The 27,449-nt window shown below is 27.7% G+C and overlaps 4 protein-coding genes across 4 annotated transcripts; 1 reads left to right on the top strand and 3 right to left on the bottom strand.

Moving 5' to 3' along the window:
• Positions 1 to 1,378: 1,378 nt before the first annotated feature.
• On the bottom strand, positions 1,379 to 4,200 carry Phum_PHUM578850 (uncharacterized protein; the record flags this gene model as incomplete). The annotated part of the gene is made up of 4 exons (XM_002432218.1): positions 1,379 to 1,882; positions 1,968 to 2,767; positions 2,846 to 3,977; positions 4,063 to 4,200. The coding sequence occupies 4 exons, from the start codon at positions 4,198 to 4,200 to the stop codon at positions 1,379 to 1,381; spliced, it is 2,574 nt and encodes an 857-aa protein (XP_002432263.1).
• A 1,467-nt stretch (positions 4,201 to 5,667) lies between these two features.
• Positions 5,668 to 14,965, bottom strand: Phum_PHUM578860 (Chromodomain helicase-DNA-binding protein, putative; the record flags this gene model as incomplete). Its single annotated transcript, XM_002432219.1, has 26 exons — positions 5,668 to 5,789; positions 5,883 to 6,243; positions 6,350 to 6,515; positions 6,596 to 7,506; positions 7,601 to 7,879; positions 8,194 to 8,291; positions 8,382 to 8,520; positions 8,606 to 8,752; positions 8,836 to 8,993; positions 9,111 to 9,300; positions 9,369 to 9,540; positions 9,627 to 9,755; positions 9,844 to 10,154; positions 10,306 to 10,545; positions 10,642 to 10,950; positions 11,030 to 11,285; positions 11,364 to 11,642; positions 11,757 to 11,917; positions 11,986 to 12,195; positions 12,295 to 12,618; positions 12,716 to 12,949; positions 13,034 to 13,171; positions 13,267 to 13,416; positions 13,492 to 13,776; positions 13,854 to 14,047; positions 14,929 to 14,965. The coding sequence occupies 26 exons, from the start codon at positions 14,963 to 14,965 to the stop codon at positions 5,668 to 5,670; spliced, it is 6,000 nt and encodes a 1,999-aa protein (XP_002432264.1).
• A 3,750-nt stretch (positions 14,966 to 18,715) lies between these two features.
• Phum_PHUM578870 (Thymidine kinase, cytosolic, putative) lies at positions 18,716 to 19,445 on the bottom strand (the record flags this gene model as incomplete). Its single annotated transcript, XM_002432220.1, has 2 exons — positions 18,716 to 19,066; positions 19,200 to 19,445. The coding sequence occupies 2 exons, from the start codon at positions 19,443 to 19,445 to the stop codon at positions 18,716 to 18,718; spliced, it is 597 nt and encodes a 198-aa protein (XP_002432265.1).
• A 775-nt stretch (positions 19,446 to 20,220) lies between these two features.
• On the top strand, positions 20,221 to 25,375 carry Phum_PHUM578880 (endothelin-converting enzyme, putative; the record flags this gene model as incomplete). The annotated part of the gene is made up of 14 exons (XM_002432221.1): positions 20,221 to 20,257; positions 20,452 to 20,496; positions 22,231 to 22,392; positions 22,476 to 22,569; positions 22,645 to 22,849; positions 23,022 to 23,201; positions 23,278 to 23,489; positions 23,565 to 23,781; positions 23,972 to 24,154; positions 24,374 to 24,536; positions 24,607 to 24,726; positions 24,797 to 24,993; positions 25,074 to 25,169; positions 25,241 to 25,375. 14 exons carry the CDS (start codon positions 20,221 to 20,223, stop codon positions 25,373 to 25,375), a joined length of 2,046 nt encoding a protein of 681 aa, XP_002432266.1.
• Positions 25,376 to 27,449: the final 2,074 nt, after the last annotated feature.

Raw genomic sequence — 27,449 nt, forward strand, 5'->3', positions numbered from 1 at the left:
TCGTTTTTTTTTTTTTTTTTTTTTTTTTTTTTTTTTTTAACGACATTGGTACGAAAAAAAAGTGGCACGAGATGTAAAATTAATAACTGACGAATTATCGAAAAAGGCAACACGACGTTTGAGCTTTTTCTTCCTTCCCTCCTTCCTTCCTTCCTTTTTTTTTTTTTTACTTATTAATCTTGGAATAATGGCTACATGACATTACTAATTGCTTTTTTTTCGAATAAAAAATTACTTTAATTGAACCGAAACGATTATTTTTTCCCCATTTCTAATGTACGATAATAATTTTAAATAAAGTTAAAATGATATTTAAACAAAATTAATAAGTAAAATGATTAATTACAAATTACATGAAATTTCCGTTTGATTTTGATTTTTTTTTTTTAATTACGTTATTGATTTAGATTACTTATTATCGTGCAATTATTGTATAATTATTAACGATAAAAGTTTTTTATAAACTTTGAAAAATAGTTTTAACGACTTTAACGAATAATTCCTCCTGACTTTCATTAGGGAAAAAAAGCCAGTTTTGAATTTGATTAAGTTGTGGGTTAATATTCTTACTACTTTTAAACCGTAATTAATTAATTTAAAAATGTTTAATAATTCATACCTGCTTTTCCCTGATATGTAAGAGATATTAAAAACACTGTAACTCGCCAAATTCCCATGACATCTATAAGAATGCACTTCATTAATTAACAAACCAAAAAAGACATCATCTCGTGATCACTAACGGAACGTGTTTGCCCGGTAAATGAAACTAACAGATGTAGGCAATGAATTCTTTTTTTTTTTTTTTAACAACGTTGCCAAGTTTATTATTAATTTTCTACTTACACGATAATATATACAAGGCTAATGGGTGTCTGTTGATAGGGTTTTGACAAGCGAATTGGAAAATTAATCAGAAATAATTAACGTATTGATTTAATTGTAAAAAAAAAAAAAAAAACATGGAAATTAAAATTTGTTTTATATTTTCGGTAGAGAAAATAATAATAATAATCTTTTTTTTTACGCAACTATATTAGAAAAATATTCAAATTTCATATAATTTCATTTAACAATAGTAAAAACAATTTTTAAATTTGATTTTTAATCAACAATTTACAATTATAAACTATAATTTATTTTACATATTTCGTACTACTACTTGAAAAACATAATTTAAAATTATTAAAATTAATCATGTGATTTACACAAATGTAAAAAAAGAACTTAAATATTTAACGGAAGGTTGTTGGCCGTGAAAAAAAAAATAATTTTAGCTGCTAATTTATAAATAACATTGCTTTCAAAAGTTCATTTTTTTTTTTAATTTTGATTTTTGGTATAATAACTCTATTTGAACTCATATTAAAAATTATTATTAAGGTAACTGAATCTGTTCTTGTTTTTTAACTATGACGGCCGGTATGTGTTTGATTTGAGATGGCATGTATTTACAAGAAACGTTTTTCACAGGATTTGATAAAATTATGGTATTCCTTTCTTCATTGTACACAGGTTTCACGTTCATGCACTGAACCTCCAGTGGGCTTTCAGGTTGATTTTCTTCCAATTGAACCTCTTCCACGTAAATCATATCTGAAATTCCATCTTCGTTAAATTCCATTTGCTCTTCTTGAATCTCACTAACTTCTTCTTCCAAAATGGGTTCCATTTCCATGACTTCGGATTTTCGCCGATTTTTACGAAATATGGTTCTGTAATTTATGCTCGAATCTTTTAAAAATATTCTTCTTTTGATCACCAGTCGAGAAGGACTATTATTTACAGCAGAAGCTTCTTCTAAAGTAAGTTCTTTATCGCGTACGTGCCTTGCCAAATGTCTAATGACGTCGTTTCTCTGTCTATAAGATTTATGGCAAAACTGAAACAATACAAAAAAAAAAAATCATTATAAAAACCTTACAGGAAACGTTTAATAACTTTCGATTGTGCTAATTTTAACAAACCTCGCATTGAAAAGGTTTTTCACCAGAATGTCTCAATTTATGATAAATCAAAGAAGAATGTTTTGCAAATTTTTCCTGACAAATGTCGCAGGTCATAGGTTTGATGTGAAGGTGAGCTCCGTTTATATGATGAATTAAATTTTGTTTGCTAGCAAATTTTTTACCACATTTCTCGCATTCCTTTTTCAATATTTCCATTTCGAAAGGTTTCAAACCGTGATCCTGTTTCATGTGAATTCTTATTTTGTTTTCGCTATTGAAAACTTTATTGCAAACGTTGCATTCGATATATCGATACACCGGCAATGATTTCAAACGTGCTATTTCCTCATCTTTCATTTCGTGTATCAATTTAAGATGAGCTTTCAACGAAAACATGTCGGCAAATTTTTTATCGCACTGAGAACAGGGAAATCGAGAATCTTGTTCGACGCCTTCTGCATTATGATCGTTTTTCAAATGTTTATTCAATGCGATTGCACAACTGAAATCTTTCTTGCAAAGCCAACAAAAAACTTTGTCCTTTTTTTTCTCCGGTTTGGGCTCTAATTTTTTACTATTGTCGTGTACTTTCAAATGTATTCGCAATCCGTAACTGTAGCTAAAAGCTTTACCGCAGTATTGACATATGTGACGTTTTTTCCTATGCTTTGTAATGTGACTGAAAAACGAAAGTGGCAGCAGTTTTTTACCACAAATTTCACAGATTTTCTTTTTACTTTCATCGTGTTCTCCCAAATGACTCTCTAAAAATCTTTTAGCTTTGAACTTTTTCCCACATAATTCGCATGCCCAACCATCTAAAAATAAAAAAATTCACATTGAATGTTTATCGAAAAAACTTTAAAAACAGAAAAAAAATTTAAAAATTTCAATACCTAATTTTTTATGTTCTTCCATATGTTTTTCTAAACTTTTAACGCAGCACATTTTCCCACAAATTTGACAGAGAACATTTTTATTATTATTATTTAAAGAATATTCTCCTTTACATTCTAAAATATGAGAATTGAATTCAGATGATGTTAATGTTTTCTTACAATAACAACATTTTTGTAATATATCATCATCATCATCATCATCATCTTCAAAAAATGTTTCAAATGTTTGTTTCTCTTGAGCATTTATGTCAAAAAACTCGTGAAAAACTTTGTGATTTTCTTTCAAATGAAGAGCAAGAATAAATTTATATTCAAATTCCAAATTACAAACATCACAATAATATTTTCCATCCTGATTAGGTTCTATTTTTAAATCATTATCCTCACTATCCGACTTTTCCAATTCCCATTTAACGATTTCAACCAAATTTTTATAACTTGATTGACTCGAATTTGAATCTTCGGATAAGGCATCGGAAAAATAAGAATCTTGTTCATCAAAGTCTTTTTCATTTGTTAAATTGACATCATTATCATTTTCTAAATATTCTTCAGAAGAATCAAAACTTAAAATTGTAGTATCATCATCATTGATTTGTTTAGGCGATAAATTAAATTTTCTAAGTTCAAATTTTTCACTATTATTTAAATTATTATTATTAACAAATTCATTTTTTTTATAAATATTTTCTTCATAATTTTCTTCTTTTATATTATTCTCAAAGAAATTGTTGTATCGATGGATTTCATCTTCATTTTCATTAAATATTAAACATGTTTCATCATTTCCATGTTTTTCATAAGTAAATTCATTTTTATCATTTTCTCCATCTTTTAAAAATAAAACAGATGAAAGTGGGATATCTTTTTTAGAACCTGCTATCGTTTTTTTTTTTATATGATTTTCATGATGTTTTGTGAATAATTTAATTCCTGATATTGTAACATTACATTCTGAACAAATGAATAATTGATTTGATGTATCAAGATTTTCTTTTTCTGAAGAATTTAAATAAGTTTGTTGAATTATTTCATCTGATGCTCTTATGTCTACCAATAATCCGAAACACATTTCAATTTTAGAATAACAATAATCGCAACAGTAATTAGATAAATCTTCAAATTTTTCCTATAATGAATGAGATATTATTCGATAAGCCTTGAATTAAAAAAACTTTGGGGGGGGGGGAAAAGAAAAAAATGATGGCACTTACATTAGAATGTAAAATAATATTTAATTTTCTTCCAATTTTTGTTTCTGCATTATCATTATAATCATACAACAAATAACCATTTTTATTTCGTATATCTTCGTCGCATAATCTACATGATATTTTAATTACATTTTCCATTATATGTTATTATTTTTTGTAAAATTTACAAAAATTCATAATGTAAAGTGAGAAATAAAAAAATATATGTTCGACATCGATTACAATTATCTTTATGTATAAAATAATTGACTAATAATACTCTGTAAAAATAATCATCAGATAAATAATTTACTCGTAAATAGGATTCAATTATTTAATAAGTAAAAATAAATGATGAGATAAGGATAAATATATTTCGAGTAATACTAACTTTACAATTGTTAATTATTTTGTAAAAAAAAAAAAAATTACTGGTTACTTAGAATACTCTGCGAGACATAATAAATTAAATAAAACTTTTAAATCTGAGCTAAGTAAATAACTTTAGAGATGCATTATCTTGTTTGGAAAAAAAGCATAACCGTGCCCATATTTTTTTGGTTGGCTCCTAATAAAAAAGAAATTAATTATTTCAATAAAAGTTTCCTTTACTGAACTCATTTTAAAATTAATAATAACAAAAATGTAACGAATTAAATCAACTAAGAAACCGTTACCACTCAAACCACAGAATAAAACGAACCTTTACCACAGAGAACTTAGTTTTTTTACATCAAACAAAATGTCGTCGCTTTTTCTTATTGCCCGGATACATGAAAACAATACAATCGTGGCATTAGATAATTTACCGCATTTATTTAAATTCTTTTTTTTTTTTTTTTTATTGTCCTAGATATGATAATTTGAAATAAATGTTAAAATAAGTTTAAAAGATAGAGAAAAAAAAAAAAAATCAAAAATAGAAGACAAAAATTATTTATATTAAATCAAAAATTACCAAAATATAATACATTTTATATCACCTAAAATAACTGCAAAGGCTGAACAGAGAATTTTAATTACGATATCATCAGACACAAGCATTTTTTTATTTTTCAAAAAAAAAAAAAGAGCATTTTTTTTTTTTTACTTCGTCAATCATTAAAAAAAAAAAAAAATTTTCTTAATTATTACACCTTGAACTAAAATAAATATTCAAACATTTAAAATTAGAATTTAAATGAGAATTTTTTTTTATATTCATAACAACATTCAGTAATTAGCATTTAATTCATCAGATATGCTCACATCTCATTCTAATAATTCCTTCCTTCACAAATCTTTTATACTAATTTTATTTTAAATCGAGGAATGTTATCATCATCATTCCTACTATGAATATATCGTCAAAAAATAATCACAACCACATTAAATACATATAAAAAAAATTACGTTTAATATATCGTTTCATAAAAACCACGTTTCGAAACTTTCAATTAAACTTTAATGTGAAATTATACTGAAAAAAATATAATAGGTCCGACAGAAACAAAAAAAAATCACTGAAATCACCACGCCACTACCAACATTAAAAAAAAAAAAAAAAAAAAAAAAAAACTACAAAGAGCAGATGAGATCTAACAAAAAATAATTTTCCCCCTATGAATTACAATTTGAGTACAACTATCATTTTGTCTGTTGTCCTGGAACCGAATATTGTGGCCTAAAATTTGTGAAATTTGGATTTCCATAGGCGCCTGGAAGTTGACCACCTTGAAATCCGTGTGGAAATGGACTGCTCATTGACCCTGCACATATAAAAAAAAAAAATTAGTCGCCATTTTAAAATCTATTCGCAACAGCTAATGGTTAATTTGTAAATTTGAATTATTCACCCGGACTTGTGAGAGTTGTGTTCGTGCTTGTAGTGGCGGCAAGTCGCGATAGTATGGATCTTTCCGACATTTGTAACCTTTGAGCAACGGGAGGAATTCTAGCTAGTGTAGCCGGTAATCTCGACACGTCCGATTTCATGTCCGACAGCAATTCTTCCAATTGATTTAAAACCTTGTGCAAAACTGCGTTCGCGGGTTTGTTCCCGGCTAAACTTTCTTTCGATAAATGTTGGTGAGATTCAGCAAGGCATTCGACTTCGGCAAAACGAGCATTGAGAGACATCGCGGGATGATTGGGATCTTGAGTCAAATTAAGGTATGCGGCTCTTCTAAGCTGTTCTTCGATTACCAAAGCTTGTTCCAACAGCTGAAAATTTTTTTTTTTTTTTTTTTGTTAAACACGGATTCCCGTCAAAAAAAAATAAGGTACGAATAAAAAAAAAAAATTAGTAATTGCATCTCATCGGGCATACCTTGAAGCGCCTCGCTAAAAATTTATTTTTAATTTCTAAAAAGTTTCCTTTGCCCATGTCCATTTTGAAGGGTTCGTTAATTATAGCAAATCTTATGTCGTTTTGAATATCTTGCCATCGACCGTAGCCGTGAGTGACGATACCAGCGAGAAGCCAATAATCATGACTATAAGAAAAACAAAACACAAAATAATAATAATAATATGCCATTTGCATAGGAAAATCAATGATATGAAAGCAAATTACCGTCTGTGCCAAATTTCATATTCTCTCCCAGGTACGGCAGCTTTTTCTTCGTTAAGCCAAAGTGTGTGAAGTTCGGTAAAACCACCGTCGGCGATGTTAAACATAAATCTCTGTTTCGCTTTCGCTTTTTCTTTTTCTTTGTCTTCCTCTTCTTTTTCTTTCTCCTTTTCCTTTTCCTTTTCCTTTTCCTTTTCCTTTTCTTTCTCTTTTTCCTTCTCTTTGTCCTTGTCTTTTTCCTTTTCCTTATCTTTATCTTTCTCTTCTTTTTTATCCTTTTCCTTATCTTTTTCATCTTTCTTTTCCTTATCAGCTTCAGGTTCTTGTACGACTTCCGAAGGATTGTCGCCCGAATTCGTTACTTCCGTTTTAACGTTATTCTTATTATCGCCATCTTCTTTCTTTTCTACGACTTTTCCTTTTTCATCCGCCTTCTCAACCTTTACATCTTCGTTGACTTCTTTCTTTTCTTCTTTTTCTTGTTTAACCGTTGTACTTTCGTCAGCCGTCACATCTCCTTTCTTGTCTTCTTCCTCGCTTTTTTTAACATTTTCTTCCTCGATTTCTTTTTTGATTTCTTTCTCAGATACCTTTTCTGATTTGTCAATTTCTATCACCTCCGGAGTTTCCTGTTCATCCGTTTTCGTACCTTCCGACTTCTTTTCACCAGGTGCAGGTTTTTCCGCGTCCTTATTTTTATTATCTTCATCTTTTTTTTCTTTCTCTTCTTCTTTTTTCTCCTCTTTCACGGTAGTTTCTGGCGCAGGACTAGGAGCTGCACTAGTGGCAGGCGTGGTTGAATTCGGAGTTGCCGTAGTGCTTTTTTCTTCTTCAGACTTTTTCGGTTCGATAAGCGTTTTTTTAATAGCTTCCGGCATACTATAAAAACCATTTATGTGTTCAAATTCCTGTACCTAAAAGTGTCACAATTATTTAATAATAATAATAATAATAACAATATTATTAACAGTTTTTATTTTAAAACGTGATGGATAAATTTAATATTACTTTTTTCCGAATGAGAGACATAACTCCGATTCGGGTCAAAACATGTTGCCGACTTAAACCTTCTCTAGGTACGCCATCGGCAAAAGCTTCAGCATTATCCGCACCAGGCTCGCATAAATGTCTCATGAATAGACTCACGTAGGCTTTAAAGTTTTTCTCCGACTTTCCACGTAAATCCCTGACAAGCCATTGAGAATTAAATGCATCCTGAGGAGGCATACCGTAACGCATGATTGCATTTAGGAAAGCTTTACGTTGTCTCGCATTAAAACCCAAAACCTGATAAGAAAAAAAAATAGTAAGTAAAAGGTACGCATGTACATATATATATTAAATAAATGTAATAAGAGGCCTTTGAACTGATCGAAATAAGCAACGACAGTTCCTAACTTCTCTTATTTAATTATTATTATTATTATTTGGATTTCATTATCGACAATTGCTTTGTCTTTTAAACAATTTTTTTAAAGTATAAAATCCTAAAAACTTGATAAGAGATAATTTTAAAAAGACCATTTTTGATTTACGATTTCTAAAAAAAAAGGCACAGGTCCAAAACTAAACCTTAATTTTTAAATTAGGTCAAAACGTACCTCTATATTTCCACCCACTCTGGCTAACAAAGGAGGTAAAGGTCGGTCTCTCTCTTCTCTTCGTTCTGGCTTTCGGCGACTTCGACGACTGTTAAGGTCTGAAATTTAAAAAATAGGTTTTGTTACCCAAAAAAAAAAAAAAAAAAAATTAATATCAATGACAAATTCGTTGTGATAAAATAAAATACCATCGTTCTTTTCGTCAAAGTCATCATCTTCCTTGTCGTCGTCGGACGGAGTCGAAAAATCTGAATTGTAATCTGATAGATTTTCTTGCCAGGTCGAATCTTGAGGAGTGTCAATGACCCCACCATCATTGTAATTAACCTGTAATAAAAGTTTTCGTCAATATTACATACCAAGATGATTAAATTCCAGTCGGGAATTCGGCGCCATATTTATTCATATTTACCTGCTTCCTAACTCTTTTTCCCTTTCCTAAAGTTCTTGCTATGTCTTCTTGCTGTTGTTCATAATGATGTCTTAATAACTTGACCCAATAAGCCGGATCCGTATTTTCAGCTTCTTGTTTAATTATTTCCGTATTAACTTCTTCTTCCTGTATTGAGAAATTAATACACATAAATTTTTATTATTAAAGTTTAACTTTTTGTTTGGGTTGTGGAAAAATAAATTATTAACACGTACATCTTCGCCCTCTTTGGTAGCATAACTAGCGACTTTAAAGCTGGACAAATACTCGTTAGCCCAAGATTCCTTTTGTTCTAAACCTTCTTTGGACCGATCAAGCAAATCGGCAACAGCCTTATCATCGTAATGAATAGCTTCCTCTTCCTTTCCTGCATTAAATATTTGTATCAAAACGGTTTATAAAAATCAAGGTACAGCCAAAGGTAACTTCATTTTTAAGCTATTTAATTGTAAGTTGTACTAAGTAAATGAATAAAATCCCTTACCTTCTTCTTCTTTAAATAATTCCTCCGTACCGAAACGTAAAATATCATCTAATTCTTGCTTGGTGAAATTGGTATTTTTACCACCCATTCCGGGTCTAACGACTAAATGCGTCAACATCATTTTTCTTTTGGCAACTTGCGTCACTCTTTCTTCCACAGAGTTTCTCGTGACGAAACGGTAAATCATAACCTATGATGAGCCGTAAATTGTATTCAGTTTGTACATACGTGTAACAATTACATTTAAACTCGTTTTACCTTATTGGACTGACCAATCCTGTGAGCACGTGAAAAAGCTTGAATATCATTGTGCGGATTCCAATCTGAATCGTAAATAATTACTGTATCGGCAGTGGCTAAATTGATACCGAGTCCTCCTGCTCTTGTGGACAGAAGGAAAGCAAATTGTGGAGCTCCGGGTGCATTAAACCTATAATTTTTTCGAGATAAATCGTCTCGGTGCATTTTTTTGGAAAAAAAAAAAAATTGAACGGAACATTATTATTTTAAACAAACCTGTCGATGGCTTCCTGTCTTAAATTTCCCGTTATGCTACCGTCAATTCTTTCATATTTATAACCTTCTCCTTCTAAATAATCTTCTAGCAAATCTAACATTTTCGTCATTTGTGAAAATATAAGAACTCTGAAATGAATGAACACAATAAAATTAACGGTTAATTTACACGCAATTTTTTTTTTTTCTTTGTCCAAATTTTTATAACGACGTTTACCTGTGACCCTGTTCTCTAAGTAATTTCAACATTTTGGACAATAATATTAGTTTTCCGGAAGCTTTTATCAATCCTTGCAACTCGTAAGTTCCGTTTGCAGACAGAGGAGCTTCTTCGGCAGCAGCAGAAAACAAATAAGGATGATTGCAACATTTTTTCAAATCCATCATGATGTTGAGGAGTGAAACTTGTTGTCCACCTCCCTTGGGATTTAAAGCTTCAAAATTTCTAGTTAAAATCCATTTATAATATTTTTTCTGCATCGGTGAAAGTTCAACTCTTACAATGAATTCGGATTTGGCCGGCATGTTCTAAAATTTGATCGAAATGTTTTTGTATTTTAGCGAATTGTGAAAAAACCATCTTTCAAAATAAATTGAACATAATTATAAATAATTCATAAATGACTTAAATGACATCTTTTGCACAAAAAAAAATAAAATAAAATAAATAAATAAATACCTTCAAAACGTCCGTTTTCAATCTTCGCAACATATGCGGTCCTAAGAGATCATGCAATTTAGTTACTTGTTCTTCTTTTGAAATATCGGCAAACTCATTTTGGAAAGCAGCTAAATCGCTAAATTTATCTCTGCACATGAAATTTAATAAATGAAATAATTCTTCTAGATTATTTTGCAATGGAGTACCAGTAAGTAACAATTTATAACTAATGTTGTATCCCGCAAGAACTCGGAAAAACTGAAAAAAAAAAAAAAAAAAAAAAAAAAAAAAAATTTGTTAAAATGACAAATCGTAACAGTATGAAAAATTAAAATAACATTTCAATCTCCTCACTTTTGACTGATTGCTTTTTAATCGATGAGCTTCATCTACTACCAAAACTGCCCAATCGATGGATCCCAAACATGCGGCGTCGATAGACACCAATTCGTAGGAAGTTAGCAACACGTTAAACTTAATACTACTAGCTTTTATTTTAGTAGCTCTACTTCCTCTAACGGCTCCTTCTTCGAATGACAATTCATTCTCCCTAATTACAGCTCTGGAATCTTTATCTCCGACGTAAGTAACGCAATAAAAGTCAGGTGCCCAAGTTTCGAATTCTCGTTCCCAATTTATAATTGTTGACAAAGGTGCAGAAACCTAAACAAAAATTTTAAATGACCCAAATTCCAGAGAGGAAAATTTTTTGTTTTTCTCTTGTGAGATTTAAATTACTAACCAAAAATGGGCCTTTACAATGCCCTTCTTTATACAAAGAGTAAAGGAATGTTATGGTTTGAATGGTTTTCCCAAGACCCATTTCGTCGGCCAAAATTGTATCGATACCTTGACCCCACGAATATCTTAACCAATTTAATCCTTCCATTTGATATTCATGAAGTTGCATACCGGTTGCATCGATATAATCCGGTTGTTTATCCAATTTTTTCGATAAATTTGTAAGAGGTTTTTCTGGCGGGGGAGTGTATCTCCTTCTGTAACGTAAAATTAACATTTAATATATACTCTAATACATAGTATATAATAAATTTAAAAATATTTTTCAAACTTACGGCATTCTAGAATCATCTTCATCTTGCAATTCTTTTGTTTTTGGCTTTTTACCTCTGCCCTTTTTGCCCTTTTTACCATCGGTATTAAAAGTAGCTCTCAAATCAAGATAATATTCAATGGCTTGTTTCAATCCTGGAATTTCTTCGGTTTCTTCTTCCCATGTGGCTTGGTCGTAACAAAGATCTCTCCACTTGACCAAATACAAAGTTCGACCGTCTCGCATTGTTCGATGATTTAAAATTCTATGAACGATCATCCATTCCGGTCTTATACCAAATCTGATTAAAAAAAAAAAAAAAGAAAAATTTTAAAATATACAGTTTGATGTTAATTATTTATATAATACTTTATCAGTTAAATCCGAAATCAAATAAAGAATTTTTAAAACTTACTTATAATATTTTTCTTCCAATAAATTGTCGTTTGCTCCGAACTCTTTAATTTTTTTCATTCTGTAATCGCTATCATCAATTGCCTCATCCATTTTAGGAGGTTCATCCATGTCAAATTTTCTAGTATAGTTTCTGAGCATCAACGGATGTGCGACATCCAACTGAATTATAAAATAATAAAACGATTATTTCAAAATGGTTTGGGTTTTTTTTAATTTACACAGTAAACCGTATAAATACTTGCCTGGAGTTCAGAAACCCATGCACAATGCCAGTAAGATTTTTCAGCCCATTTCACAAAATATTCTCGCAAACGTCGAGGTTGTCTCGGTGCTCTTTTACTGGTGGTCGTAGATTCTTCAGGCGGTTTTTCTGCCGAAGGAGTATCAGCCCAACGCCAAGTCAATATTTTAGAAACTTTACCAGGAAGTGGTTCGGCCTAAAAAGAAAAAAAAAAAAAAAAACGAAAAACATTACGTCGAGCCACAGGGATTAATGGGAATAAAAATTTCAAAAAAAAAAAAAAATGAAAACTAACCGAACATCTGGGACATTTCCAATCACCGTCGGGAATTTCCGACAAGGGAGGATTCAAACAGAAAATGTGATAGGCTGACGTACAAGAGTCACAACATAAAAGTTCTCCTCCGTCTTTGCACAAACGACAAAACTCGTTGTGCTCATCATCATCTTGCTCTTGAGTTCCCTCAGCTTCACAATGAGGACAAGACCATTTACCTTCAGGAGTTTCTTCTAATTCGGGATCAAGGCAAACTAAATGGTATGCGCGAGGACAAGTATCGCATAAAATAATTTCTCCGCCTTGTTGACAAACCTCACAATAATCTTGATGTTCTTGTTGCTGTAAAATAAAGTTTTTAAACATTCGGGATAAAATTTAAAAGATGTGAAAAAGAATTGAAAGTAAGTAAATTCTAATTCGACCGTAAAGAACTAACCTCCCCACTTTTACTATCGTTCATTTTTCTTTTAGGTTTTCTTTTATTTTTAACACCAAATTTTGTTTTGGCTTTTCGCGGAGCGACTGGTGCGTCGGTATTTTCATGATCTTCCTTTTCTTTAGAATTGTCGGGAGAAGCTTCTTCTGCTTCTTGAAGCATTTGTTCAAATTCAGCATCCGAATCACGGTCAGACGCTTCAGACTTTTTATCAGTCTCATTTTCTTCTTCATCCTAATATCAGCATATCAATTTTTAATTAAAAATTTTACGTCAAAATTTATAAAAAAAAGAAAGAAAAAAAAAACAATTGCTAACCGAACTTCCTCTTTTTCGCTTTCCTAATTTTATTTTTAACGTGGGTACTTTACTATTTTTTTTTGTTCCTTTCTTACTCCTTCCTCGTTTTTTACGTCCCTTTTCCTCCTCGTCATCATCGTCTTCAATATTATCGCTCTGTGAAATATTTAACTAATAAGTGTTTTTATATTTTATACTCAGTGTGAATTATGTAAAACTCAAAAAATTTTTTATCACAAAAAGTTATTTACTTTTATTGCAGATGAACGAGATCTCTTTGGTTTAGGAATGTAATCTGGCTCTGGGTTATCATCGTTTTCATGTTCCTCATTATGAGGATTCATGCATGAAAACTCTCTCCATTTTGCAGCTACTAACATCATTAATTTTGACACTGGAACCTAATATATAAATCGGATTTTAGCAAAAAATAAATAAATAAATAGAAATACTAGAAAATTTAATAATAAAATAACCTTGGGATTATCTTTTGCCAACAAAGGCCTAATGTGCTGCTGGAACAATTTGTAAGAAGACAAATCTTGAAAATCTTGTTCTGTGTATTTAATTTGAACATCTGTGAGTCCAAAGGAAGAACAAACATCTTCAACACTGGGCATTTTAGAACTTTCTTCAGAAGGGGTAGTCGGTGTAGCAGGTACAGAATGTTTGCTACTACCTCTTTTACGTCCTGTCTTTTTAGACGAACCATAATCAGAATCATTTCCACCAGCTGAATCTTCTAAATTAATGTCAGAATCCTAAAAAAAATCTTTTGCATGAAAATCAAATTCATTATTATTGGATTATTAATTATTTTTTTCCACAAAAAACTAACATCTCCACTATCATTCTTTTTCTTTTTTTTCCTTTTTTTATCTTTTTTCCCTTCTGAGCGAGCTTTTCTTTTTTTCCCTTTTTTTCTTCTTCTCCCATCTTCTGGTTCGTAATCATCATCTTCTCCCCTTTGATTTTCATCTGATTCTGAATTTACATTAGATGGGCCTGCAGCAGCTTCTTCGTTATCATCACCTAAAACAAATTATTATTTATCTAAAATCTCGAAAATACTCAAATTAAAAATAATAATAATAATAAAGTTTCAATATTTTTATTTGAAGTTATTAATTACAAAATTACAGGTTGACTTAAACATTAAAAGTTATTTTTTCTAAAAATATAATAAATTATAGACTTAAATATTAATTACTGAGAAATAAAATGGTCTAACCTATTAAACAAGGATAATTATTTGTAAATAATAAAAAAACATATATTTAATTAAAAATAATAAAAAAATAATAATTATTATTTTTTTTTCAAAACTATAAATATCAAAATGATTTTAACAAGTGAATAAAAAAAAAAAAAAAATGTTTATTTTTAGGAATCTTAATTGTAATTTTTTTTTTTCTTTGTTTGCGACCTCCATTTTGATCAGAGGGTCAAAATCTTATGCAGAAAAAATTTTTTTTTTTTTTTTTGCCCTTTTTGTTTTAAACAAATACCCTAAGAAAAACAAACCAGATAATCGTAAAAAAGTTTCAATATAAGAATTTCTTTTTATACAGGAAAAAAAAACAATCAAATAATTTTATTAAAAAAAATTTTTAGTGTGATGTACCCACCAATATTATTTTAATTTAGTTTCATATATAAAAAAAAAAAAAAAAAAAAAATTGTTTTAGTGGAACCGCAGACCAATACAATATTTATAAATAAACCGAATGTTTTAAATAATTTATATAGGGATTTCCAGCAATTTAAAAAACAAGGTAGTTTAAATGACAGTAAACGTAAATTGAACTTGGTAACAATGTTAAATAAACCGGGTATCCGATCAACGTAACTCTAAAATTTTTTTCAAGTAATGACGCGAAATACCCCAAAACAAGAAAACGTGCAATTCTCACCGGCAAAGCTGTCGTCAATGTCATCATCTGAAGCCATTTTTAATTAAACTACAATTTTAAAACACTTTTCTTTAAATCTAATCACTTTATATAATAAAAATAATTAAAATCTAGTTAAATCACTTAATTGAAATCTTAACTGTTTGTGTACGAATTTCAGCTTCAACTCAAACAGTTATGGCCGAATACGTTTAACTGCGCATGCGCCACTCTACGAAATTCTAAATCGTACTTTCATTGCAAACTAATTAATAATATTTGGATTTGTGTCTATGTGTGTACATCCCGAAAATTTTCCGGATATTGGAAAAACTATCGCAAATCTTCAACGATAATCCTCTTTAATTATAAAATAACGTAAATTTTAAAAAAATTCAATTTGTCTTTATCTTTTTGATAGTAGTAGTAGTAGTAGTAGTAGTAAATTCCGCCAAATTTAATAAATATTTAAATACATTTACGTATCAAACATGGACGTATATTTATTTCTTATGTGTAACTATCAAAAAGAAAAATTTCTAAAAAAAAAACATATACAAAAACAATATTATTATTAATATAGACATGAAAATTTATTATTATTATTACAATTACTATATTAAAAAATTTATTTATATATAAATAATTATAAGAAGAAAAGAGAAATGAAAGGGGAAAAGAAAGAATATTATTTATTGGTTTGCATTTTATTGTTTTTTTTTTTTTTTTTTTTACCATAACATAAATTTAATTTAAAAAAATAAATTAAATATGATATTTAGAGAGAGAGAGAGAGAGAGAAAATCATTTCATTAAAAACAAAAAATTTATGACATACGATTTGCAAAAAAAAAAAAAAAACTTGTTAAACATAAAAAAAAAAACGATAAAAGAAGAAAATTACAAAATATTATTACCGTAGAAAAAAAATATATATATATATATTTCACGTAATAGAAAATTAAAAAAAAAATGGAGGAATTTTTTTTTTTTTAAAAGCTTATAAAACTTTTTAATTTAAAAAAAAATATATAAATATTATTTTCCCTAGGCAGATGAACATGAGTTATTTCGAAATGTAACCGACAATAAAAGGGAGGCTGCGTGAATGATCACACACACACACACACGGGGAGCCTCTTTCTCTCTGTCTCGTATATTTTCTGTCAGTTGACAGTGAATTCGCATCACGAAATGATTGAGAAAAATTAAAATTTAAAAAAATAATATAATAATAATAACGCGTTGTAATAATAATAATAATAATTAAAAAAATAAATAAACAATAATAATTAATAAATAATAATAATAATAATAAAATCAGTGACTTTTGTTTTGTTTTGTGTTACGCGATAAATTATTAATTAATTAATTATTAATAAACAATAAAATATTTTTTTTTTTAAAAATTACTTAGTAATTATTACGTGGTATTTAAAAAAAAATTAAAACGTAAATAATAATACTAATAATAATAATAATAATAATAATATTGATTAAATATTTTTTTTCTATTACTTGTTTACATAAAACTTGATGAACTAGTTTTTAAAAAAATTAAATAAATCTTGATTTTTATTAAACTACTTTTTAATTTATTCATTTTTTTAAACAAAAAAACAAAAATTTATGTTAATAATTTATTTATTAATAATTAATTAATTTTAAATAAAATAAATAAATTTTTTAAATTTAATTCGCGCTCTCGCGTTTATTTATTATTATTATTAGTATTGTTAACTTTTTTTTTTTTTGTTTGTAATTTCAAAAAGAAACAAAAACAAAAGTTTTTAAAAATTCGTAATTAAAACCTGGAATTAAAAAAAAACAACAACAAACAAACAAACGTTTCGGTTTTTTTTTTTTTTATAATGATAATGTTAGATTAATTTTTTTTTTATTTAAATTTTTCTTTCGAGTCAAGTACCATCATTTTAAAACTTTTCTAATTTTCTTTTTTCTTTCTTCCCCCCCCCCTTCCCCCCTCCTCCCTTTTAAATTTATTTAAATGTGTTACATAAAGTTTTAATGATGAAAAGAAAAAGTTTTAAAAGCTCCGACTGGAAAAAGGAAATTGCATCTTAAACTTAAGTAATTTTTCGCTTTATATAAATGAAATGAAACAACCATTTTATCCAAGGTTGTTGTTAGCCTTTTCCTTAACAAATCGTCATATTAACAAAAGGTTTAATTTAATAATAAACTTACAAAATCTATTATTATTATTATAATACACCAACCAATTTTCTCTCTCTCTCAATCAATTATTTAATTTTCTACGTATTGATAAAATCATATTAAGTCTTGTGTGTGCGTTTGTGTGCTATTAAAACATTATTAATTTATTTTTATGAAAAAATAATTAAATTTTTTTATTACATAATTAGATCGATATCAAAATATATATGACGTTATGTACGTGAGCAAAAAAAAAAAATTTTTTGTAAAATGTATCAAGAAGATAATTATATAGTAGTATCGGCAAAAAAGAAAATTTTTGCTACAAATTATACCAGTTAAGAAAAGAAATCGTTATCGAATAGTAGTCCGGTTGTTTAGGTTTAAAAAACAAACGAGTAACAACAATCATAATGTCGACGAATAATAAAGATTTTATTAAAAAAAAATCATTTGAAACATATATTCACGTATTAAATGAAAAAGAAAATGATACCAATTTAGAAAATACACGTTTACTCCACGTGTCGCCGGATGATTTAAATAAAAACAAGGACTCGTCATTAAATAATAAGTTTACGGAAGTTTCTGTTGAAAGTAAAATGATTAATTCATCATCATCATCATCATCATCATCCACTATATCATCGCGCGACAGAAATTTATTAAAAGATGATGACAGTTATTTATTATCGTTGGATATTATGGTAAACGATAAAATTACCGAAAATGGCGAAAAAGAAAATAAACGTGAGACGTGTGACGATGGAAATTTGGTTAAACTTCATGATTTAAGAATAAGAGAAAATCCTATCGCCATTTTAACGGAAACTTCGACACAAACTTTCGATGATTTGCATAAGGAATTTACAACAACAACAACAACAACAATCTCAACTCGTAAATCGATTTCGTTCGAAAGATCTAGAAAATTTTCAAATCCTTCATCGTACAGAAAATTTATCAAATATATTTTAACTGGAATTATTGGAATTTTACTTATAAGTTTAATACTAATATATCAGATTTTTTACTACAAATCAAATTGTAACGGTAAGTAATAAAAATAAATAATTAATTTACTCACTACTATTACTAACCACGTTATCCAAATTAATTCGTTTATTATTATTATTATTATTATTGCTGATTACTCCTATGTAAGTTTAATAATTAATTTTCTTAGAAAAATTCCAAAACATCATTTTAACCTTTTTTCCCATTTTTCCTTTTCCATACGTCAATATTATTATTATTATTTTTTAAATTTGAATTTAAATTTCTAGTTTGGTTTAAGTTATTTAAATTTTCAATAATAGGTTTAATCTTAAATAATAATAATAATTTCATTCTGTAAATAAAAGAAAAACTTTTTTTATAATAATAATAATAATACAAATAACATCAAATTTAATAATTTCATTTATAAAAAAATAATTTTATTTATTTATTTATTAAAAATAATTTTATCACATAAAAATGGTAAATTTTAAATACCTAATTTTTTCAAAAAAAAAAATCGTTTTTCTTCTCCTTTATGTTTAATGAGAGAGAGAGAGAGAGAGAGAGAAAGAAAACTACAATTTCGGCATTCGTCATCGTCGCCCTGGGGGGAAGGGGGGGAGGGCATTTAATTATTATTTTCGATCAATGGTTTCTTCAATGGTGATTTTTCATACTCGTTTTTCGTAGAATTTTTTTTCATGTGATAACATTCTCTGCACACCGCCATGTATTTATCCGTTCCTCCGATCAATTCCACCGCCTTTTCGTTCGTTATCCTTTTCGTGAATCCGGCCGTGTTGTAACACACCATGCAAATGGCATTTAATTTGATTATGTTTTCGGAAAGCGGTACCAATTTCAATATGTCTCCGAACGCCGTTCTCTGATACGTTCCGTCCAAAGCTGCTATTATGACTATTTTACCCACGTTCGCTAGGGATTCGCTGAATGGTATCAAATCTGAAAAAAATTGTCCCTCGTCGATTCCTACAACTTCGTAGTCCAATGCTTTTTTCATGCAATCCTAAAAAAAAAAAAATTAAATTTTTTGATACGAATTTGTTTTTCTCTCTCGACAAGACAATTTTTTTTTTTTTTTTTATTCTTACTTCCAGCAAGGTGCACGATATTGCTGCGAACGTGTTACAATCGTGTGTGGCAACGTCATTTTTCGAATACCTATTATCACCGGCATATTTAAAAACGAGACATTTAAATCTTGCCAATTGATATCTACGTATTCGCCTAATCAATTCCGTTGTTTTACCCGAAAACATGGGTCCGAATATGACTTCGATTCGTCCTTTTCCTCTTAACATTTCATTTTCAATAAATGACGACGCGTGTGAAACCATTTTTCCTTTGATTTCCTTTTCGAAAATGATTTATTTCTCAATACTGTGACATGAATAAAACGTTAAATCTATAAATAAATAAATAAAAAAAAAAAAAAGATAATAAACAAAAACTTTATGGACTTTTTTTCAAAACTTGACAGGAGAAGAAGCGAAACGTTTAACACCATTTTACGACTTGATCCCCCCACCCCACGCCCCCCAAAAAAAATTTTTTTTTTTTTGAAATAATTATTTTACGACTACTAATCAAATCAAAAACTTTAATTTAAATCACATTTTGAAAAAAAAAAATTTGATGAAAGCTTTGAAAGGGTTCAAACAAACGGTTATTCTAAAAGTTCTTAAATTACAATTGGGGGAAGGGCGGGGAGGGGTAGCAGCACGATAAAAGTTTTTCTTTCTTTTACAAATTGATTTTTACATTAAATATTATGTGCAAATAATTTCTTCTTTATTTTACCAGAACTTTTTCTTTTTTCTTATATTCTTAAAAATTTTTTTTAAACTTTTGTCAAACTTTTTCTTTTTCTTTTTTCAAATCGTGACTAAATGATAACAATAAATCTCTGACCTAAAATTAATTATACCTACTAAAAATAAAAATAAAAAACTTTAAAAAGTAATTTATTAGCCATCATAAATTTGACAGCAAATTATAAAGACTTTAAAGTTTTTTTAGATTTTTTTAATAAAAATTCTTTCGTTATACACAGAATTCATTCATAATAATAATAATAATAACAACAATAATAATAATAAGTATTATTTACTTATGTATTTACGAGTATTTGTCCCTAAGGAATCGTCGGGTAGAAACCTGGAATAAATGCTTAAAAACCCCGACAAATAAGAGCCTTGTCGTGTTTAAGAGTGATAATGATAATAATAATAATAATAATAATAATAATAATAATAATAATAATAAATAAAAACACTTTGTAAAAAAAATTTTAAAATCATTGACTATTCATTCATTCATTCAATTTTTTTTTTTTTCTTTCAGTTCAACAGAGAAAAGTTTGCTTAACGGAAGAATGCGTGAGAACAGGTAAGAATTTTTTATTTTATTTATTTATTTATATTTTTATTAAACATTGATCATCTCATTTTAAATTATTAAATTATTCATTATTAACCTTCAGGTTCAAAAAACCTGGAAATTAAAACTAGTTTTACCGTACGAAAAAAAAAACAAAGAATTGTTTTTCCACCCCCTTCCCCTTTCGCCTTAAAATTTATAATAATCAAAAGCCTACATGTTTTAATGATAATAATGATAATAAAAAAGCCCTTTGGTAATCTGTAGGGATTACAATGTGATTCCATTGTTTCAATTTCTTGGCAAAAAAAAAAAAAAAATTTGAAAGAAACACGGTCGTAAAAGACATAAAAGAAGTTCATTTCAAATTTTTTTTTTTTTTTTCTGTAAAACATAAACAATTTTATTTATAATAGAAACAATTTTCTAAAACTATTCGAAAACTAAATAAAAAAAGTAAAAAACTCGTCGTCACACACGCAGAAAAAAAGGTTTTGCGAAAGGCATAATAATAATAATAAAAAACCATTTTTGAAAATTTGAAAATAATTCTAAAATAAATGTGTAAAAAATCTTAACGCAAAGAGAAACGTGAATGTTGAGAATAACAATAATAATAATAATAATAATTTATAAAGCTGACTTTCGTAAAGAAAGGCCAAAGGTCATACTAGGTTAGATTTTATTATAAAAAAAGTAATTAACGAAAAGCGGTATAAAAAAATTCTGTTAAAGTGTACAATTAACGAGATTTTCAATGGAAAACTCTCGAATCCACATACATACAATAGAGAGAAAATTCTTAAATTTTCCTTATTTAATCAAAACATTTGATGAAAAACCTTCTGCAAGAGGTTTTTTTTTTTTTAAAAAATTTTCGAGTGGAAATTAAATAAAAAATTCACAAAAAAAATAAAACAATTAAAACAGTAAAAAAAAAAAAAAAGCAATCATAAAAATAAATAAATAAATTATTTGAATAAAGTAACACGTTTCCTCTCCTCCCCTCCTCTCCCCCCGCCTTTTTTTTTTTTCATTTTCAAATTAAATTTTATGTTATTAATTATCATTATTATAATTTTATTATATTATTATTTATGATGGAAAACGAAAAATTTTTTTTAATCATAATTAAATTCAATCTTCAATAAAAAACACTTTTTTTTTTTTTTTTTACGAGTTGAAAGTAATAACAATTTTCTTCCCTTTAGAATTTTCTCGAGGAAATTTCATTTTCTTTTTTTTTTTTTTTTATTAAAAAATACCTCCTCGGCACAATTAAAAAAAAAAAAAAAGGATTAACTTTTTTTTTTTTTTTTTTTTTTTTTTCCCCAACAACAAATTTTTCTTATTTAAAAACCATTTTGCAAGAGTATTTACCGTAAATAATAATAATAATAATAATAATAATAATAATAATAATAATAATAATAATAATAATAATAAAAATATAATTAGAATTCCGCCGTTTGCTTTTTTCAATTTGACCCTATTAGAAAAACAAATTTTCCAACCATCATCCGACATTTTTCAAAATCTAATTCTAAAAGATAAACAATTTTTTTTTCTTATTAAAAAAAAAAATTAATAATGATAATAATGATAAAATAAATGTCCTTAATTTAAAAATTTCCAACTTTTTGCTTGTAAAAGTTAATTCTCACACTACCATCGAATTTTAAAAGATGGCCTTTCATCATTCGAATCGTATTAAACCGTGAGATTAAAATGTTTTAATTTCAGCATCGTCTCTCCTGTCTGCCATGGATTTAACGGCAAATCCATGTCATGATTTTTTTCAATATGCTTGTGGCACATGGAACAAAAAGCACGTAATCCCTGAAGATAGAAGTAGTATAAGTACCTTTGAAATAATGGCGGATCAACTTCAAGTCATTTTAAAAGGTTAAATAATATGATAAAAAACTGTCTTAACCACACGGAATTGACCATCTATCAATCATTAAATGCCTTTTTTAATATTTTAGAAGTGCTAGAAGAACCTTTTGAAGAACACGAACACAACAATTCGGCTACTAGAAAAGCAAAACTTTTTTACAGTTCTTGTATGAATTTGCGTGAGTACCGATACCCGTTTGATTTTTCACGTTTTTGTCATGAGGTCATGTTAATTGACAAGAGGTTTTTCGTTCAGAGCAAATACGAAAAATCGGCGATGCACCTCTTTAGGCAAGTTTTAAAAAATTTAGGAGGTTGGCCGGTTGCGACCAAAGGTTGGACTCCGCCCACGCTATCCGTGGAAACTTTATTGGGAAAACTACGGGGGGATTTTAACGAAGGAGTTCTTATCGAACAATGGGTCGGTCCGGACGACAAAAACTCTAGTGTACACATCCTGCAGGTGCGCAAAATGTAAGAAGAGGATCTCCCAACCTATGGTATAGGTGCATTATGGGAGTGAAAGGAGCACGTGAACCTCTTACGTGCATAAAAAATTATAGTAAATGAACAGCAATATCCTTTAATGAAAAGAACATTGATAACAAATAATAAAATTTTTTTTTTTATTTTAGCTCGACCAAATGCAATTGGCATTACCAAGTAGAGATTATTATTTAAAACCCAATAGTAACGTCGAATTGAGAGCCTATCATAAGTACATGACACAGATAGCCATACTTTTGGGTGCTGATGAGAAAACGGCTGAAGCGGAGTTGGAAGATGTCATCAAGTTTGAAGTGCGGTTGGCCAATGTCGGTACATTTTACAAATTTGATATAGAATCCAAAAAAAATATTATTTGCTTAACATATGTAATTTTTTTAAAAGGCAACTCTACCAGAAGCTGACCGTCACGATACAAGTTCGATATATCGAAAACTTTCATTAACAGTACTCCAAAAAGAAGTGCCGCAACTTAATTGGAAAGAATATTTATCGACATTTTTAGAAATAAATTTTCACGAGGAAGAACCAGTTGTAACTTATGCTTTGCCTTATTTTAAAGAAATGGGCCGAATATTAAAGAAAACGGAAAAAAGGTATTTTCGAAAGGATTCGAACTCGATTGTCAAAAGGACATTATTAATGCATTATTACTACCTTTTTTTTTTTAGAGTCATACATAATTATGTTATATGGAGATTAATAATGAAAATTCTCCCCCACATGATCGATGAATATCAGCAAAAAATTATTGAATTTAGAAAAATTTTATTAGGAATATTAAGTGAAAGGCACAGGTGGAGTCAATGTGTTGAATGGACAAATAAAAAACTCGGTATGGCTGTTGGAGCTCTTTTTATACGTGACAACTTTAATCAAGATAGTAAGGTAATATCTTAGTTAGTTTTGTATGATTAATACCAATGAAAAGAAAAATATTCTTAAATATTCTTTTCACCCCGATTAATCCTTATTTTTTAATGTATGCTCCATGCTGCAGATCTTAATTTAAATCTTATAAATTAAGAAGCGATATGAGCAATGCAATACATTTATTAACTTTTTTTTTTCTAAATAGGAAACGGCTTTAGAAATGATACATACAATTAGAGAAGCATTTAATGAACTTTTGACTGAAAATATTTGGATGGATGATGAAACAAGAGCTGTGGCAAAAGAAAAAGCAGATTCAATGAACGAAAGAATTGGTTATCCAGAACTTTTGACAAACACAGAAGAGCTGAACAAGGAATATATGAATGTAAACATAAAAATAAAATTTAATGCTTAATAAAATAGAACAACTGAAGCAGAAGATGTAACAAAAAAAAAATATCTTAACTTTTTACTCAAATTTCAATAGGTTTCAGTCCAAAAATTTAAATTTACATAAAATAAAAAAAAATTTTTTCAAACAAACCCCCCCCCTTTTTTTTTTTTAAACAAAATAATAATTTTAATAAAATGTATTTTTACATAGTTAACTATAACAGAAGATCAGTTTTTGGTCAACATTTTAAATGTTCTAAAGTATGATGCTTATCATAATTTAAGAAAACTTAGACAGCCAGTGAATAAAGACAAATGGTCAACAGAACCTGCCGTTGTCAATGCCTTTTATAATCCAAATAAAAATGATATAGGTAAAATAATAATAATAATTATTATAATGGTTACTTTTTGAACAACTTGTAAATAAAAAAATTAAAATAGTTTTTCCAGCGGGAATTCTTCAGCCTTTATTTTACAGTCAGCATTTTCCTAAATCATTGAATTATGGAGGAATAGGAGTTGTGATAGGTCATGAGATTACTCACGGTTTTGATGATAAAGGTAAATGTAATGGGTTTATTATTAACATGATTTCATTAGAAATAATTCTAATAACTCCAGTTTTATACAGGGAGACAGTTTGATAAAGATGGAAATATGATGCAATGGTGGAATAATGCAACAATAAAAGCATTCAGAGAGAGAACCCAATGTATAATAGATCAATATTCAAGATACAAATTAGATGAAATTAATTTATTTGTTAATGGGAGAATGACACAAGGAGAAAATATAGCAGATAATGGAGGACTTAAACAAAGCTTTAGGGCAAGCTATATTTACATTTTTATGTAAAAAATTAATAAATTTTTTGTTAAACTAATGAAAATGAATTCAATTTACTACAGGCTTATAAAAAATGGGTTGCCAAACATGGAGAAGAACCTCTTTTACCAGGAATTAATTTAACACATGACCAGCTATTTTTTTTAAATTATGCACAAGTAAAATTACATGTTGATTTTTATTTTATAATTAAATATTATAAATTATTGAAAATTAATAATTTCTATAGATATGGTGTGGGTCGATGAGACCTGAAGATGCATTAACAAAAATAAGATCATCAGTGCATTCTCCAGGTCCTGTTCGTGTTTTGGGGCCTTTGTCAAACTCATGGGATTTGCAAAAGCATACAACTGTCCTCTAATGAGTCCAATGAATCCTTCTCAAAAATGTTCTGTGTGGTAAATATAATAAAGAATTAAGAAAAAGAAAAAATTTACATAATTTAAGCAAAAACAAAAAAAATCAGTATTTCCTACTTTTTTTTTTTTAGAGCTGTTTTACAATCAAATTTTAATGTCTTTGATAAATTATTTAAATTAAATTGTATACTTTTATTTTTTTTTTAAAAGCAAAATAAATAATATTAATTGTAATAAAAAGACAAGCAGTAGAAAGAATTTGTGTTTGCACTAAAATATTTCTCCTTACTCTAAATGTATTTTTTAAAACTAATAATAGTAATAATTAGTAATACTATTTTGTAAGTTATAACATAAAGTTATTATACGAGTAATTTTCTAAATCATTGGTAATTTTTTATCGAATGAGATCATTTTTAATTACTAACTGAATTACAAATTACAATTAGAAGATTTAAATTTTTCAAAATTCTACTAAAAAAGCTTTAGAAATAATTTAAAACAATTGTACCCCAAATGTTAATATGCAGTATACCCTTTGCAAGACATTTTAAAAGTGTATTAACATTTACAATTATCAACAGCAAAGTTAATTTTATTTTGTAGTTTGACTTGAACATTAAAAAACCTTCAATTTTAAATTGAAATTTAACCATAAAAACATTTTAAGAATGACAACAATATAAATTTTACATTTAAATACAAATGCTTTTAAAATTTTCATTAAAGCTTCATTTTAATTATATAAGGTAAAAGCTAGTACAAAAAAACCGCCAAAATTTTACATTGGTTATGTTAAATAATTTCTAACCTGTAGACAATTATAAATATTTTTAAAAAGTAATTTATAATTTACTTACAATTAGGTTTCTTATTTCAAAAATAAATAAACAATTCAATAAATTATAAAAGATTAAATGAATATTATTTTTTCAACTAATTACTGCAGCACGATTCACACTTCATTCTTTGCAAAACGGCGGACTCCAAAAGTGCCAACTTTTGAAATCCTTTGAATAAAGATTGGTAGCCCTTTACATGTCGTTAATGATATTATATATTAATCTCTAAGAATATTTTTTCATCAATTTTTTTATGCTTATTATTGTCTTAAAATAATTTTAGCAAAATTATTATTTTATCTGTAAATACAATGTAAAATTTCAAGAGTGTTTTCATTTTCCTCAGGAAAATCATAATCTATTTAATGTTTCCATCATAATTAAAGCCAATTGTACAAATGTAATATTTTTCTTTTCTTTGTGCAATCCTATGAAAAATGTAATGAAAATATTCGAGTAAAAAAAAAAAAATTTATTAAGGAGAAAAGAGAAAGTTAAAGAAACATTAAATAAAAAAAAAAAGCATGGGTAATTTCATTATTCCGTATTATGATTCTTGGTAAATTTCTTCAACTGTATTAATGATCACCGCTTTTTTTTTTTTTTTCATAATCATTAAGAAAGTGTTCTAATTTTTTTAGAAAAAAAACATCCTCTTTTTTTCCAACTATCATAATCAAAAAATTTCATTTTTCCTTTTTTCCTTTTTAATAATTAGGCTTTTGATTAAAAAAAGCATTACTTTTTACTTTGCAAAAAATACTGACACACATGAACGAACGATAAATTTGAACCTGTTTTGTAATTTCCACAAACCTCGAATACATACACTTTCCAAAACTTGTGGTTTTTTTTATGAAAAAAAAAAAAAAAATTTTTTTTTAAAATGATATTTAATATTTCTTATTGTTAGGAAAACAAAAGCATTTTCTGTATCAAATATACATATGAGATGATTGTATTTTTGTTTATCATGTAATAAATTTAAAAAAAAAAATTCCTTCCAACAACAAAATTAAATAAATTTAAATTTTGATGTATAAGCAAAATTTATGTCAAAAAGCAAATTATAAAAAACAAAAGACAACAAAATTAAAAATAATTGTCATTACTTAAGCCTAAAAAAAAAATTGACTAAGTTATAATAATAATAATAATAGAGAATGACTAAAATAATTTTTGAAAAAATAAATAGAAAATAAGTAAGAGTTGAAGAATTTTTTTTTCATGGTAA

This window comes from Pediculus humanus, genomic scaffold, assembly GCF_000006295.1.
Source record: "Pediculus humanus corporis 1103172108308 genomic scaffold, whole genome shotgun sequence".
Taxonomy (NCBI): domain Eukaryota; kingdom Metazoa; phylum Arthropoda; class Insecta; order Psocodea; family Pediculidae; genus Pediculus; species Pediculus humanus.